The sequence below is a fragment of the Cebus imitator genome, unplaced genomic scaffold (genome assembly GCF_001604975.1).
Source record: "Cebus imitator isolate Cc_AM_T3 unplaced genomic scaffold, Cebus_imitator-1.0 Scaffold91, whole genome shotgun sequence".
Classification (NCBI taxonomy): domain Eukaryota; kingdom Metazoa; phylum Chordata; class Mammalia; order Primates; family Cebidae; genus Cebus; species Cebus imitator.
Genome location: NW_016107406.1, coordinates 3218337 through 3232125, shown reverse-complemented (window position 1 = coordinate 3232125; position 13789 = coordinate 3218337). Strand labels below are relative to the sequence as shown.

The window sequence follows — 13789 nt, the reverse complement described above, 5'->3', positions numbered from 1 at the left end:
AAGGGTCTCACTATATTGCCCAGGCTGTTCTCAAACTCTTGGGCTCAAGCAATCCTCCCGCCTCGGCCTCCCAAAGTACTGGGATTACAGGTGTAAGCCACTGCACCTGGCCCAAAATATTAATGAAATTCATCTATGTTGCTATTTGTAGCCATACTTTTAAAATTTTCACTTCCATGTAATATTTTATGGTAAAACTGTACCACAACTTATATACCTTCTTGTGTTTGATAAATACACAGAAGGGGAATGGCTAGGTCATAGTTGTGTATATGTTTAGATTTAATAAATACTGCCAAACCATTTTCCAAACTGACTATATCAGTTTATAACCACACAAGCAGTTTATGAGAATTCTGATCGTACCATGTGTCAACCCCTGATATTATCCTCCTTTTTCCTTTTAGCCATTATAGTGAATATGCAGTGATACCTTGTTGTGGTTTTAATTTTCTCATGAGATTCTGTACATTTTAGTGTAATTATTGGTCATTTAAATATGACTAAGCCTTAGATATGACTGTGTCTTTTTTTTACTGATTTTTAAGAGTTTTTAATATATTTTGGAAATGAGTTCTTTGTTGGTTATATGTATTGCAAGTGTTTTCTCCTCCTTTATAGCTTGCTTTTTTTGCTCTCTTGTCTCTTTTGATGAATAGAAGTTCTTAATTTTAATCTGGTCCAATTTATCAATCTTTTCCTTTATGGTTTGTGTCCTGTTAAGAAATCTTTACCTGCTCAAAGTCATGAATATCAGTACCTTATCTTATTTCGAGTATGTGTGGTAGGTGGGGGAGGTGGTACATCACCCTATAGAGTAAGATTTCTCAGACCAGAGAGGACACTGTCACCCTACAGAGAGGCAGGCAGCAGGCGGGATTGGGGCAGGGAGTCCATGAGAACGTGGCTGCTGTGGGCTGTGTTCCCAGCTGTCAAGCGTGTAATCTGGAGTGAAAGAGAATACTTTGGGTGGTGGAGGTCCTTCAGGGAAGACTGCAGGGTCCTCTAAATCACCTTTGTGCCCCACACCCAGTTGACTGTCCTCTCTTCTCCACTAAGAGGAAAAAAAAGGAATCTGCGCTTCTTCACGGTGCTGGTAGCACGGTGCAGGTAGCACAGGGCAGGGATGAAGAGCTTTCAGAGCCAGACTATCTGCCTTATCGCTGTGGTTTTCTTTTTGTTATTAAATCTGATGCTTTTATTCTTTCTAGTCCCTACCATTATTTCACTTGTATTTGGGAAGAGGATGTTGAGGTGGCTGACTTTGAGAGAGGTGCTAAAATAATGTTCAAAGTGTTTGTTCCCCCGCTAGGCTGGTTGGAGCCCCTTCCCTGAGCCAGAGCTGACAGGAGCTGCTTGTTCTTGGAGGAGTGGGAGTAGAGAACAGAAGGAATGAGAGTTGCTCCTGCACTTTCTGAGGGGCTCTGAGGATTTGTCCCCCCCAGGAAACCACTTTCGTTCCCCCAGCCCCTCTGCTGCTCGTTAGTTGCCCTCCAGACTAGAAAGCCATGGTTTGTGCTGGGGCTGGGTGGGGCTCCAGGGACAGTTTAGGCTCTGGCCCTCCAAAAGGGGAGGGGGTGGTTATGGAGCAAGCAGAGGGTCACAGCTCAGCCTGTACCATTTGCTTGTCACCTTGAGAAGTTCCACCTTGTCTAGCAAAACCTCCTTTCAGAGGCAGTCACCACAAAGGGCTCTTATGAGAGCAGCTGCCCCACCCCCACCTTCACTTCCACTCCCTTTACCATTATTTTTCTTTGGGGGCAGAGCTGAGGGGCCTTCCTGCTATGACTCTGAGGGGCTGTACTTATTTTAAAAGGAGATTCAAGTCTAGAGACTTCCCATACCAGAGATTCATTTTTTCTGATTTTCCAGTACACTTGGAGGACACTCAAGGGGTGAAGTAAGGCTTTCCTTTTCTAGAGGGCATTTTGTTTTTTCCCTCTTTCAGCCTCTTGAGCTATTTGGAGATTTAAGAACGGAAGTGAGAGCCAGCTTCTAGTACCACTAAACCTCAGCACAGGGACACCTTCCTTACAGAGGTGGGAGGTAGGGGGAGAGATGGATGTCTCGTTGGTAAGAGGCATTATAGTGTAGAGATTCCAGTGTAGGTTCTAGAGTTCAGCTTCCGGCACCTTCTGTTTCCCCATTCTGCTGTGACATTGGTCAAGTTACTGAATCTCTTCCAGCCTTTGTTTTCTTATATATAAAATGAGATTGGGCTTCAAGTCATGACAAGTAAATAAGAAAAAAACCCAAAATTAAATAAAACGAGAATGATTTTAGAGCCCAACTGATAGAGTAACAGTGGAGGTAAATTGCGATAATGTGTCAAAATGCATAGCCTAGTACCTAGCACACAGAAAGCATTTACAAAGTTAATCTTACTAATATTAAAGTCCAAACTTCTGTTTGGACCTCTTTTTGTAATCTTTCTTCCCATCCCCCTCCTCTTCTGATCTGCAGTCCAGAGAGCTAGCCAAGCCACAGACTGAACCAGAAAAATCTGAATAGTATCCGTAGGACCTGGACTTTGTCTCGAACTGTTTTGAACTCTGCACCTAGCTTACTCTATTGCATTTCCAGCATCATGAGAGAAATTTCCAGCAAAATTATCTCATTTTGAAGGGAAGCCACAAAGAAAGTGATTTAGTAACTTGACTGGATTGCATACATGCATGTTTACGTATGTGACTGTATGCCTGCATCTATTCTCCCAGCTTGTTTTAAAAGTGGGGATGGGCGCGTTGGACTATGATTTAATTAATTTGCAAGGTAGCTATACAAGATTAAGTTTGAGTGTCTGTGTGTTCATTTTCCTTATAGCCCAGCACTGAGTGGATGCTCAGGAGCTGGAGGCTAATCATAGAGCATGGCGAGGTCGGCAGCAGCAGGGCAGAATGATCAGGGAAGACCTTGTTGCAGGCACAGACCCAAACAAAGCGAAATCAGACCAAACACAAGCACAGTGTTAGCTCTCTCTTCAATTTCACATGAAGACCTTCAAGGGCAGTGTGCCTTGTGTATTTAGGGTACTATGTTTTCTCCCAAATCAGCAAGTCTTCTGATCAGTGAATTGATAAAGGAGTATTCTGTGAGGACAAAGAGGGAGACCCAGTATCAGGGTTGGATATTTTCTAAAACTCAGAGGTAGCTCATCTAAATGAGCTGCTGTGGAAAATGGAAATGAGGAGAAAGGAGAATAAAATAGTTGTCTTCTAAAAAATCTAGACATCACCACCATATCTCTTTTCTCTGTCCTAGTAGTTTTTTTCTCTCAGACTCTGAGGAAACTGTGAAATTAATCCCATGAAAAACCATTTGGCTGTTAGCTATTTTTATGACCCGTATCTGCAGGTTGTATTTTTGTGTTTTCCAAATAGCCCTTATTGAGTGTATATTACTTAAAAATGGAAATGATGTAGCAGATCATTTTGCACAAGCCACATCAGGAAGCAGGAAATGGTGGTGAGAGAGTTCTTGGTTGAAGCATTGTGGGATAAGTTGGGCTGTGTAGAATACTCTTGCTAAAATTTTGTTGGAAGCAAGCTGTTTGTGCTTTGTGTGCTTCTGGAGAGAACAGCAACTTTACTCTTCACTATTATACTTGCCACCCATAAAAGAGGGTGGAGAGAATGAAGATGAAACCTTGGCCTCTTGAGTAGGTCCTGAAGAATTGGAGAGTAAAGGAGAGCTTTGAGAAGCAGGGGCTTTTGGGAGGAGGTAGGAAGACAATACCTACTGAGCAGGCACCCTTTATACATATCATCCCATGGAATCCTTCCATCAGCCTCATCAAAGTAGCTGTTGGTCTCTTCATTTTTCTGGTAAGGGAACAGAGGCTAAAAGGAGTTAGTGACAAAGCTGGTAACTGGCAAAGCCAGGATTTAAACCCAGGACCTTCTGATGCAAAAGCAATGCTGCCTCGGTCATTACTAGAGACTGAGGAGTCAGCTAGTGTGGTGATGGTGGACAGTGAACTACCCAGAGGTTACTCATGGCTAGATTTCCATGTCTTCCTGATTTGGACCTTGACCGGTCACTGCATTACTAGACAATAGTATGCTTTGGGACGCCAGTGGAGAGAAGTTAATACAGATGCTTCTCAATGTACAATGGGGCCACATCCTAATAAATCCATCCTAAGTTGAAAATATCCTGAGTAGAGCCAGGTGCAATGGCTCACATTTGTAATCCCAGCACTTTGGGAGACCAAGGCAGGCAGAGCAACTGAGGTCGGGAGTTCAAGATCAGCCTGGTCAACATGGTGAAACTGCATCTCCACTAAAAATACAAAAATTAGCTAGCATGGTGGCAGGCACCTGTGGTCCCAACTACTCTGGAGGCCAAGGCAGGAGAATCGCTTGAACCCCGGAGATAGAGGTTATAGTGAGCCGAGATCGTGCCACTGCACTCCAGCCTGAGCGACAGAGCAAGACCCCATCTCAAAAGAAAAAAAAAAAATATCCTGAGTTGAAAGTGCATTGTTGACTTATGAGACTATCCAGAGACCCCATCATAGGTCAAGGAGCATATTGAATGCCTATCATTTTCACATCATCAGTAAAATAAAAAAGTCCTAAGTCAGGGACCATCTGTAATTGGATCAGACCTGGTTTCTTTATGTACTTCATCATTAGGGCATTTCTTGAGTCCGCTTAGCACTCACTGGAGTAGGGCCAGGCAAGAAAAGTCTCACTGTCCTTGCAGAGGGAAGGAGCAGACATTTCTTGGGCACTTACTCTCATTTAATCCTTTCACACATTCTGTGATGTCAGTGTTGTTAGTCTTGATCCGTCAGTGCCTGACTCCCAGTGTCTGTCTCTCCTTTCCCTCCCCTCTCTCAAAATAAACCATTAAGCATGATGGCTTGCCCACAGTGTCACAGCTAGCAAATAGAAGACCATCTTAGGTACAAATCCACATTTTTGAGACTCTAAAGCCAGAACTTAAAGTGTATTTGGCTTTTTTTCCAAGAGTTTTTTTCCTAATTCTTGGATAGTCTTGCTTCTTCCTGTTTGAGTGAGAAGCCACTTTGGACTTTCTTTTTTAAACCCCAATACTGTCCTCGGGCGTTGGGTTCGTCTTTCCTTCTGACTCTCAGCCTTTAACTACTGCAGTAAACTACTGTGTTGTGAACCCAGGGCCATTTCAGATTATCTTTGATTTAGGGATTTCATTTGGATCGTTGTAGTACCATCTCACAGAGTACACATTTTAATTAGCTTTATATTTGTTGGTGATCTCCCCTCTAGAATGTAAACATCAAGAGGGCAGGGAATTTTATCTCTTTTGTTACTACGATATTCCCAGCATCTAAATAGTCCCGAACACCACAGTAGATGATCAGTAAATATTTGCTAAATATGAATGGATTGGCAGAGGGGGAGTTCCGTTTCTTGAAGAGTCCTTCTCATTAGATTATTCTTCCTAAATTACTTTTCTTGTTCCTTTCTCTTTATTCTGGCAAACGCTTTGGCAATTTGAGACCTTAAAAGAGTTTTCCAATGTGCTCTTATCCGTAAGATGAGCTAATGGTGAACGTTGTCCTGATTCCCTAAATGGAGACCTGGGCTCCTGAGGGAAGGAGGTTTGTATCCAGACCAGCAATGTTTACCACATTGCAAGAGGGAGGAGTGGAATTCTTACATAGGGAAGTCACATGTTGGGGGCCCTGCCCTTGTGATATTGTGATGGTCAATGCCAGCCCCTTGGGTCTGTGCCAGTTTCTGGGACTGGTGTCAGAACCAAAGACCTGCTCAAAGGCTGACTCTGGAGAGCTCCAGTTAGCTCATTTTCCCTTTTTCTTCATGAAATCTGTATCCTCAGACTGTGGGCCCATATTTATAGGGTGAGCAGTAGATCAGATCTAGCCTTTCTTACCCAGGTTTCTAAAGTTTCTTTTCTGAAACAGTCTCAGAGGAAAGGAGGAATGAGGCAGGGAGGAGAGGCAGATTATGTACTTTTAGTTGAAAGTACTAACTGGAAGCTCTCCAACAAATCCTGGGAGAGTCTTGGACTTTCTGGACCACTGGGAGTGAGTTTAGACCTGATGAAGATGAGAGTTACCTCTAAAGAGGGGAGGTTGGACCCGTGGAACCAAAATGGGCTGTGGTAGGGACAAGAAGGGGAAATAAAATGCTCTGCAGGATTTCTATCACTTTGGTTTGTCTAAAGTTGCTGTTGTGGCTGTATACAAGGGTCCAAAGTCCCAGTGAATTGGAGATGGGAGAGTAATTTAGCTCTTGTGGCTATTGAAAAATCATAGTACTAGAAGTAAGTAATGAGGAAGTACTAAGAGTTTAGGTAAATGTAGCAGAGAGTCTAAAAAGGGAAACCTAGAAGCAGCTTTGGATTCCTCATTGTTCTATCAATATGAGTTTGGAGCCAAGGAAGCTTTGGCAAACAGTTGTAGAGAAAGCCACTTTGTGAAACAAAAGGAAATTCCCATGGGCATAACCTTAATTCAGAAAATGAAGTCCTCTGCAAACTAGTGAATGTGTACTTAGCCTTCTCATCTTGTTTCCCGTGAGACATCCACATATGCTGTCTTCACACCTTGTGCTTCACTTACTTCCAGCACATCCAAAGTCTAACTTTGCAAGGCTTACCTTGATGTCACCACCTCTGGTTCTTTTTGCAGAACTCTGTGTCAGAATCTTCTCTGGTTTCCTGTTACTCTTTGTTTAGAACTCTGTTATAGCAAATCACTTGAAAAATGAAACAACCTATGTCTGCCTATCTCCCACATGCAAATATGAACTCTTTGAAGTAGGGACTCTGAGTTACCTATCTTTGTTATTAATTCAGACCTGTTATGAGGGAAGGATTGATGCATCTGTTTTCCCTGCCCCGACTCCTGTAATGCCCGCATATAGTAGAATCTCAGTAACTTTTGTGCTTAGAATTGATTCTGGGTTAATTAGATGAACATGTTCTGCAAGTAGGCTGACCTGACTCTTCTTTCCCTCCCCACTTTGGGCGGTGACCCGCATTGTGGCCGGTACACTGTGCTCCTGGCTCAGTCGCACTTATAGGAGGGGGCAGTATTTACTTTGCTTACTCCTAACTCCAGCACTCTCCCTTTGATCTCTGCTGCCTGCCCCAGATAGCCACTACCATTGTCCTGCCCCAGAAGCTAATGTTTCTCTTTCCCAAGCTCCTGCCTCTCCACCTCTCTTCCCTAGCATATTTTGAGAATGATGCCCAAGGAATCCCTGATAATGGGGAATGGCTAGAATGGGATGAAGGGTATGGCCTCTCAGCCCCTGCAGGTTCCAGTCTGGTCCAGCTGTCTCCTTTTTATATGCTCCCTTTTCTTGTCACCTTAGGAAGCTTGTTCCTTAGCTGGATGGCAGGTGATCTGGGATGTGAAGGATTGCAGGTTGTGATCCTGGGAGAAGCTGGATTGCCCTTTTGACTAAAATAATGCTGTTCAGAGAAGTAAATAGGATGGTAATTCTATTTGTAGACCCTGAAGCCAGACTGCCTGGATTCTAATCCTGTGCTACCACTTACTAGCTGGGACTACCTCAGCCAAATGGGGCCATGTTAGTGCCTACCATGCCTGTTCATTCACAAATAGTTATTGAGCCTCTACCATGAGCTCAGGGTTCTTCTAGATGCCAGGGAAATGGTAGTAGAAAACACAAAAATGGTTTAATACATTTTAAGTACTAGAGCAATGCCTAGCACATGTTAAGTACTTGACAACTGTAGCAATATGCTGTTCCTAGAACTTTTCTGAGAATAGATAGTCAGGTGGAATAACTGCCAGCAACTGCAGGACCAGTTCTCTCTGAGAAGGGGAAGGACAGAGGAAGGGCTTAGATTAGGTTTCACATTTAGACTCAGGTCCAGCATTTTTGGCACTTTGTCTTGAGGTTAAATACTTGAACTGAGTAAAGATCGCCCTGGAAAATTGATGAGTCTGTTTAATTCCATGGAAGGGCAGGGGAAATGACTATGGACTGCCTCACTCTGCCTAACCCATTTGTGTGGACAGCACGGTGCCTACCAAATCATGTGTGACTGACCCTAAGAGAGGCTACATTTCTTGGGTAGTATGAAGGGAGATGCTAGAGGTCAAGACATAAGGAAGGAGGGCAGCCATTTGCCTCCCCACCACCAGGACTCTCTGGCTGTGGAGGAGAGAACACTCTTTTGAAGGAGGTGTCTTGGGAGTTGGAGAGCTGACCTTAGGAAGGAGAGTGAGGTAGAGTAGAGGTGGTGTGGCTTGATAGTTTACCTTCCCTGTTTCAGTTCATTCCTCAGGGAATGCTGCCAGAGGGCTGTCAGACTCCTAGTGTGATTACTGGCTAGAGGCAAAGTTTGGACTTGGGGTTCTGATTCATTGCCTGTGGTTTCCAGTGAAAGTCCAGGCCTGATATAGTCTTTATGGGGATAGGGTTGGAGTAGAAATGTATGTGACATTTCCTGGTAATCAACAAGGTTTTCAGCTACTGCCTCTTTCCTTAACTGCCTAATCCTGACTGGTTTAGCACCTGCTTTCCTGCTTCTCACACTTTCTCTTTTCTATTCTTCTTCCATAGGGGCTTTCAGAAATGAATGCCCTTATAGCACAAAAAGGTGCCCTTGACCCAAGATATGGGCCAATCCAGGATTCTTGGGTTGGTTCCCATGTGAGCTGCTGGCGTGGTTGCCCCTGGGGACCTGTTAAGTTGGCTGGGAACCATGGTGATTTTCACGCCTAGGGACAGGTGAAATAGTTCTGGGCCTTTTCTAAGATTCCGAAGTGCAGCCAGATTTGGGACCACTAGATACCCTACTCTTTTCCTCTCATTTTTATTGCATTTTGTTCAGGCTTCAGCCATGACCTCAACCCAGTTTAGCCAAGTGTATGAAACTACAACTATGCAAAGCACTTTGCTGTGGTTATAAGTCCACAGTTCGTTCTATAGGGAAAGAAACAGATAAATATAATGTAATCATAGCAGTGTTTCTCAGTCTTTTAAAAATTATCACTTCCCTAAGGAACCTTTTAAGACATTTTTTCCTAATCAGTCCCTCTCTGGAAATTTTAATGCCACAGATATACCAAAAATCTATTTATGTACTCTGTGTGTGTGTGTGTGTGTGTGTGCGCACGCATGCACACTTCATACTTTAAAAGAGTAAGTTTTTTTACCCGTCAAGAACAGCTTTCACCCCCTTGGGGGAATCTCAGCTTACTGTGAGCATGTGGGTGATAGTAAAGGATGGCGGGACAGCAGTGGGAATGGAAAATGGCAGGGAGACCTCAAAAACCTTGTTGACTTTATTTTTCCTGTCTCCTCTGCCTGAATATCACAGCTCCATAATTTTTCTTGTCTCTCAGTCTGTCATTAATCACCATTTTGCTCTCTCTCCTTTATCCTGAATTTTATCATTTTTCTCTAGTTTAGGAATGAATTTAATGAAAATAGTAATTTGTACAGCTCAGGGAAAATTTAGGGGAAATGATTTCCTAAAATAGCCCTCTAAGAAATCATCCCTTTGGAAAAAGAGCCTAGAAATCTATAGGGTATTCAAGGGAAAACATAATAGACCTAAAGATTAGGGGAAATAAGATATACATTTTGAGTTGCCCTTCAGAGGAGGTGTCCCAAGAAATCTTTATATTGGTCCCACCAGACTTGGATATGGACGCCTCCTGTTGGAGCTAACTGCTTTAGATGAATTCATTTGGGGTTGATGCTGGTTCTGCAAATGGGGTATTAGATCTCTTTTCTAGTAATACAGTGTAACCAATGACAATATCTCCCCTCTTTTACAGAAACTGCCAGAGGCATGCAGCATTGGTGATGGAAGGCCCTTTGTCATGAATCTTCAGAGTCTGTACATGGCAGTCGCCAAACGAGAGGTCCAAGTGGGACAGAAGCATCAGGGCGCTGGTGAGCACTCCAGAGGTACCTGGTCTGTCTGAGGATACAATTAAGATCTAGGTTGATGCTATCTAATATGATAGTTTCCTAGCCACATGTAGCTATTTAAGTTTAAATTAATAAAAATGAAATAAAACTAAAAATGTATCTTCTTTTTTGCACTAGTCACATTTCAAGTGATTAGTAGCTGCATATGGCTAGTGGCTATCAAGTTAATGCAAACACAGAACATTTCCATCATTGCAGAAAGTTCGATTGGATGGCATTGGTCTAGGTGCTTAGAAGGGTTAGCAAAAGCACCAAGAGAATCATTAATTTCCCTGGCTGGGTGCAGTGGCTCAGACCGGTAACCCCCACACTTTGGGAGGCTGAGGTGACAGAGGCCTGAGACCAGCCTGGACAACATAGCAAAAACCCATCTCTTAAAAAAAAAAAAAAAAAGATTAAGCTCCCTCCCTACCTGAGACATGTCAGGGAATGTGTAGAAGAACAGCTGGCTATTCTGAGTTGAGGAAACACTTATCCTACCTGCTGAAAATGGGCCTGGGGAAATCTTCATGGCAGAAACAGGGCTTTCCGAAAGTCAGCTGGAAGTTGGACTTGTGGCTACTTCTGTTTGCTTATATATTTGAACCAAACCCTGGCCTTTATCAGAATGCTTGGTAAATGCTAATTTCTTCCTGGTAAGAAGAAGGCATTTATCACTATCTTCTTTTGATCTTTCTGATTTCAGGAGATCCTCAGACCTCAAAGAGTACTTCCCTGGAAGGATTTGACAGCCAGTGTCAAAATCAGCCAGAAGAACTGGTCTCTTCAGCCCCAACCCTCTCAGCGCCTGAGAAAGAGTCCTTGGTGAGTCAGAGCAGCTTCCTGCTTGGTGTTCTGAGAGTTGGCACTGATAGCCCCCGAGCCAGTGGTCCCTGCAATTGTCACTTCGTTGGCACTGCGTCAACAATATTGAGGGATATTTGTGACTAGGCTTCCAAATAGTAGGTATCTAGTTGGACATGTCGTGTCCGATTGTAGGTGTCTAGATGGATGGCAAGGGAAGATCTTGCACACCTTCCCTTGCTGTCCCTTCTTTGTAGTTCTTGTACTCAATGATGTGTCCCGACTCCTCTTTCACCTTATCCCACTTCCAGTGATGGCCAGTGATAGTCAGCAAGGCTATTCCTTGGGGGAGAAGGGACATCCACATCTCCTGCTTAGGGTCTTACCTCACATTTACTGCCTGACATAGACCTCAAAATACCTATGTCAGACCCTTCCTGAATGCCTCTTCCTTCTGGCTGGGCATGGTGGCTCATGCTTGTTAGTACAGCCATTGGGAGGCCAAGGCAGGAGGATCACTTGAAGCCAGGAGTTGAACAGCCTGGGCAACAAAGTGAACCCCTATCTCTACAAAAAACACAAAATTAGCCAGGCATGGTGGCGTGTGCCTGTGGTCTCAGCTACTTGGGAGGCTGAGGCAAGCAGATTGCTTGAGCCCAGGAGTTCAAGGCTGCAATGAGCTCTGATTGTGCCAGTGTGCTCCGGCCTGGGTGGAAAAAAAAAAAAAAAAGAAGGCCTCATCCTAACCAGGAGCCATCAGAGGAAGAAAGTTCCTTTCCTAATTTCAGTGGAACTATTTCAAAACCCCTACTAACTTGGGTTCCCTTTTTCCTAGGGTACTTCAGGCCCTCTGCAGAGACCTCCGCTGTCAAAGGTCAAGAGGAAGAAACCAAGGGGGCTCTTCAGTTAACCTGTTGAGCCCAGCTGATAAGGATGGACTTGGAGAATAGCTTCCAAGCTTCACCTTGAAAGGAGCTTGCATGGCAGCAATACCTCTACAACAGTGATACAGTCAGGGGCCTACTATAAGGGCGAGAGAACTGGGAATTGGCCTTTGCCATTCAAGTGGAAGCCAGTCTCAGAATCCCGTGCTTGCCTCTCTTTTGGTGGAGGTTCTGTAGATTCAGGTTTCTACCGTGGACTTTAGGTGTATAGTGCAAGTCAGAAAGAAAGCATAACATACTCAGGAAGCCTTGTCTACCTTTCCCTAGAGTCTCTAGTCAGCCAGCCGTAGATGCTCCTCAGAGACCCACTTCTCTCTTTTGCATGGAATAAAAAGCATTCACACTCCCCTGCTTTTGGAATTACTTATGCTGTGGAACTCATAACCCAACTGATTTCACTGAGTCCCCACCCCATTGTTGTCTCTGGATGAGATCTGGCCCTCAGTCCAGTCCTTCAGATTCTTCTTAAACTTCTCTGCAGTGGCCGGAGCTAAGCCTCCATCAGAAACTTTGATCTCAAGAACTTTCTTCATGGCGGGCACAAGACAGAGAGGTGGTTGCTGCTTTCCTTTGCCAGACTTGGATGCATTTTTCTCTTTCTTTCCAAAGCATAGGTAGCAGGTTAAACTACCATGTGGGGTTGAAATTGCATAGTGCTTCGAGCATTAGGGCCGAGGTAAATTCCCCCTGGGGTGAGAGAAAAAAGAAGATGACTTTCTTGTTCTCTACCTCACTTCAAGTAACTTAGTTAGAAAAGATAGGAGAGTATGATGGGAACAGGAAATGACCACAGCAGTTCTCTGCGACAACAGAATTGGCCTCTACAGCTAATAGAAACTAGCAGGAAAACATGTAAAGGCTGCATGAGATAGGCAGGATCTTAGACAGAAAGACAACCCTTTGGCGTCTCAGGATTGGCAGAGTCCTTTGACCTCTGCCAGGTTTTCCTCTATAGGTAAGATCGCCTGAAACTTTGCCTTGGAGAGGCAGGAATGAAAGTAGAACCCAGAGGTTCATGGGAAACCGTTGGGTAGAGGAAGGACTCAGGAGCACAGTGCAGAGGCCATTTTTGTTATTTTTTATTTTTTATTTTGAGACAGTGTCTCATTCAGTCACCCTCACAGTAGCACCATCACAATTCACCGCAACCTTGGCCTCTTGGGCTCAATCAATCCTCCCACCTCAACCTCTTCAGTAGCTGGGACTACAGGCACACATCACCACACTTAGCTAATTTTTGTATTTTTTTTTGTAGAGCTGAGGCTTCACCATGTTTCCCAGGCTGGTCTTGAACTCCTGGGCTCAAGCAGTCTGCCCACCGTGGCCTCCCAAAGTGCTGGGATTACAGGCATGAGCCACTGCACCTGTCCCATTTCTGGTTTATTTACTTTTGATGGTTAAATGCCTCCTTATTCATATACCCAATATATGTGTGTGTATGTGTATATATATATATATATATATATACACATACACACACACATACTGGTTCTGTCCTGATGTCAAGTCTGGAGAGAAGATGATCAAACAATAATAAAATAATTATAAGAGCAACAATAATAAATAGCTAACATTTATTGAACAGCTAATATATACCAGGTATTCTAATGAGCACCTGACATGATCCTCAGCATCATATGAGGAAGAGGCTGTTAACACCCTAGGAAATTGGGTCTTGAAGGAAGTGACTTATCAAAAGTCACACAGCTAATAAGTGACAGCCAGAATTTGAGCCCGATAGCTGAGTTCTTAACAGCATTATTATATATATTAATGAAAACATTTATTTTCCAGAAAGGATGTTAGGTCCTTCTTTCCAGTCATGTCCTTATCCCATGAACTTCCTCATTTCAGTAGGATGCTCTGCCCCCCATGGGCTCTTCAAGGAGGTAGCTCTTGAGGACTCCAGGACTTACCCTCATGCGCTTTCCTGCTAGCAGAGTCAGAGAGCTCCACCAAGGCTCATTCCCAATCACTGCTGATAACTTTCCTTTACCTCCAGACCACAGGACCTAGAGTGTGCATGTGGTAGTGACTGTCATCAAAGTGAATTGGGAACAGCTGCAGCTGGCTTACTTTGCTTTTTTTTTTTTTTTTTTTTTAAGACAGAGTCTTGCTCTTGTTGCCCAGGCT

At 43.8% G+C, this 13789-nt stretch overlaps 1 protein-coding gene across 4 annotated transcripts in view; it reads left to right on the top strand.

Moving 5' to 3' along the window:
- NHEJ1 (non-homologous end joining factor 1) overlaps positions 1-12019 on the top strand; it is an 89806-nt gene extending 77787 nt beyond the window's left edge. The window contains exons 6-8 of one of the 4 annotated variants that reach the window (XM_017535207.2): positions 9773-9890; positions 10615-10733; positions 11548-12019. In XM_017535207.2, the coding sequence (XP_017390696.1) occupies positions 9773-9890; positions 10615-10733; positions 11548-11622 (312 nt within the window). In that variant the 3' untranslated portion in view covers positions 11623-12019. Of the gene's footprint in view, positions 1-9772; positions 9906-10614; positions 10734-11547 lie in introns of all 4 variants that reach the window. The other 3 variants (XM_017535209.2, XM_017535206.2, XM_017535208.2) reach the window with 3 other exon arrangements.
- The last annotated feature ends 1770 nt before the right edge of the window (positions 12020-13789 follow it).